This window comes from Salpingoeca rosetta, assembly GCF_000188695.1.
Source record: "Salpingoeca rosetta unplaced genomic scaffold supercont1.22, whole genome shotgun sequence".
Lineage (NCBI taxonomy): Eukaryota > Choanoflagellata > Craspedida > Salpingoecidae > Salpingoeca > Salpingoeca rosetta.
This window is the reverse complement of record NW_004754912.1, coordinates 1,136,422-1,138,921: the sequence shown is the minus strand read 5'-3', so window position 1 is coordinate 1,138,921 and position 2,500 is coordinate 1,136,422. Positions and strand designations below refer to the sequence as shown.

General features: G+C 56.7%; 2 protein-coding genes across 2 annotated transcripts in view; both read left to right on the top strand.

Annotated features, from left to right (window-relative positions):
* PTSG_07481 (uncharacterized protein) overlaps window positions 1–995 on the top strand; it is a gene marked incomplete at its 3' end in the record, with an annotated part of 1,550 nt that extends 555 nt beyond the window's left edge. Inside the window, exon 1 of the mRNA XM_004990929.1 lies at window positions 1–995. This exon is cut by the window's left edge and continues 555 nt beyond it. Coding sequence (XP_004990986.1) covers window positions 1–995 — 995 coding nt within the window.
* A 1,023-nt stretch (window positions 996–2,018) lies between these two features.
* Window positions 2,019–2,500, top strand: part of PTSG_07480 (uncharacterized protein) — a gene marked incomplete at its 5' end in the record, with an annotated part of 2,572 nt that continues 2,090 nt past the window's right edge. Inside the window, one exon of the mRNA XM_004990928.1 lies at window positions 2,019–2,245. Within this exon, the coding sequence (XP_004990985.1) occupies window positions 2,019–2,245 (227 nt within the window). The remainder of the gene's footprint in view (window positions 2,246–2,500) is intronic.

Here is a 2,500-nt window from a genome sequence, read left to right as displayed (position 1 = left end):
ACACCACAAGCAACAACGACGATGACGCCACCACTGCCACAAACAACGCTGCCATGAGAAGTGGGGATGACGAGAGCCATCAAGGCGATGGATCCACCACCGCGGGTTCGCTGCCGTCCGTGGCAGAGCGAGGCGTCTCGCTGGAATATCTGTTCCAGTGGTGGAAGGAGCACAAGGACAAGCTGCCAGAGGACATCACAACGCGGGAGGTCGTGGACAAGGTGATTCGCCCCGCAACGGAAGACGCGAAGCAGTGCCTGTGGACGCAGGTGCCAGAAGACCACCGCAGCGTCCCCACGGCGGCCGTGTCACACACGTGGAACTACACCATGGCGTTTCTGATGGACATGCTTCACGCGAGCAAGCACACCGGCCACGCGCCGCTGAGCGGGCACACGTACGTCTGGCTCGACATCTTCGCGCTGGTGCAGCACGCGGACGGCACGAGCGTCCAGCGCGAGGAGATTTCTCAGCTGGGCGCCGTCTTTGGCGAGAAGGTGCGCACTGTTATCCAGGTGCTACCGCCATCCAGGGGCATCATGATGCGCAACTTTGGGCTGCGCCAGCGCAAGCGGGCGGGCGACCTCGGCGCATTTGACCGCGCGTGGTGCATCTTCGAGCTTGCGCGGGCGGTGGCCAGTGGGGCCACGTACCACGTGGCGTGCCCGGACAGCAACACAGACTACCAGACGCCGTTCAACTTTGCTGGCGCGTGGCAGCCGTATGCGTCCGACGCGCTGTACCAGAGTGACAAGGAGAACATCGACAGCCTGGTGCTGGAGGCGTTTGGCACGTGGAACACGCTCAAGGCCGTGGTGGTGATGGTGATGTTGAAAGCAAACAACGTGGGTCCCATCTTCAGGTGGGACGCAAACGTGCCCACCATGTATGCCAAGTGGGAGGATGCCTTTCTCGGGTCTGAGGAGACATCGTGGTCTCGCTTTATCCAAATCTACAGAACATTCTACCACGACGAGCTCCCCCGCGCAAGCTGAAGTGTGTTGGTGTATGTGTGTGTGTGTGTGTGTGTGTGTGTGTGTGTGTGTGTGTGTGTGTGTGTGTGTGTGTGTGGGTGACTGTAGCTTTCTCTCTCCCACACACACACACACACTCTCTCTCTCTCTCTCACACACACACACTCTCTCTCTCACTCACTCACACACACGCACACACACACACACTCACACTCACTCACACACACACACACACACACACACGTGCACACACACTCTGTGTGTGTGTGTGTCTCTCTCTCTCTCTGTGCACTCTGTTTGTTTGTTGTTTGTGTCTCAAGCAAAGCAAGCTTGTCACCCCCTCCCCCTTGTTGACGTTTCGTTCTTCCTTTTCCTTTGTGTTCGGTGATGGTGCAACCAGTGTGCACATGTGCTCTGCATGCACGGAGTCTTGTGTGTCTGTGCTTTTGTGTTGGGGGACCAAGAGCCAGCCGCTTCCTCTCATCTCTTCCCCCGTCCCTTCTTTCCGCATCGAATCAAACTGCAAAATAAACGCAACAATTATTTTCCTCCCTCTCCACAAATCCAAACAATCCCCTCCCTTGTTTCTCCCACGCCTTGTCCCCCACACACAAGCACAAGCACAACACAACAAGCACGCACAAGCACACAAGCGCCCCACAACAACACAGCAGAACCAAACAGAGCATACCAGAGCACAGTAGACCTTTGCTGGCTTGGCGTGGAGTGCAAGGGCCTTCCTTCCCTTCCCTTCCTCCACCTCCTCGCTTCGCTTGTTCGCTTGGTTGCTTTTGCTTGTTGTGTTCGTTTACTTTGCTTTGCGCGTGCTGCTTTGCGTGTTTGTGTGCGTTTGTTGTTTGTGTGCGTTTGTGTGCTGTTGCTTGCAGCGGCAAACCGGTGGGTGCCTTCGCGCTCGCAAGCAAGCAGGGTCCTTGCGTTTGACAACGCTCGGCGACACCGGTGCTTCCTTGCTTCCCCCTTTTCTTTTGCCCATCAACGAACACCAGCACCAACACCAACATCGACACAACACAACCTGGAGCCATGCGCACGCAACGACCCCAACATCAATCACGGCGACGGACACTGCTCGTGTCGACTGTGCTGTGCATCTGCACGCACGCATTGTTGGCGCACGCCTGGTCTCCATGCGACGTTCGTGTTCTGGAGCAGAGCAACCCTTACCTCAGGACCGTCGTGGAGGATGGTGTAGAATGCACGCGGAGGCGGGTGTGGCTCTCCATCTTTGACGCCGTCGGCGACACCAACGCGTACGTCATTGTGACAAACGTGCTTTCAGTTGTGCGCTTGTGCTGTCTGTGTGCGTGTCTGTATATGTGCGTGTGTGTATTTTTATGTGTGCGTGTATGTGTGTGTGTACCTCAGTACGGAAATGAACCCTCCCTACCCCTCTCCTTGCCATGATTCTACTCGTGGTGTATGCCTCACTTGCACACAACGGCCCGCCCATTCCTTCAGGCATTGCGCACTTGGCAAGCTCGGCCAGATGATGACATCCGTTCTGG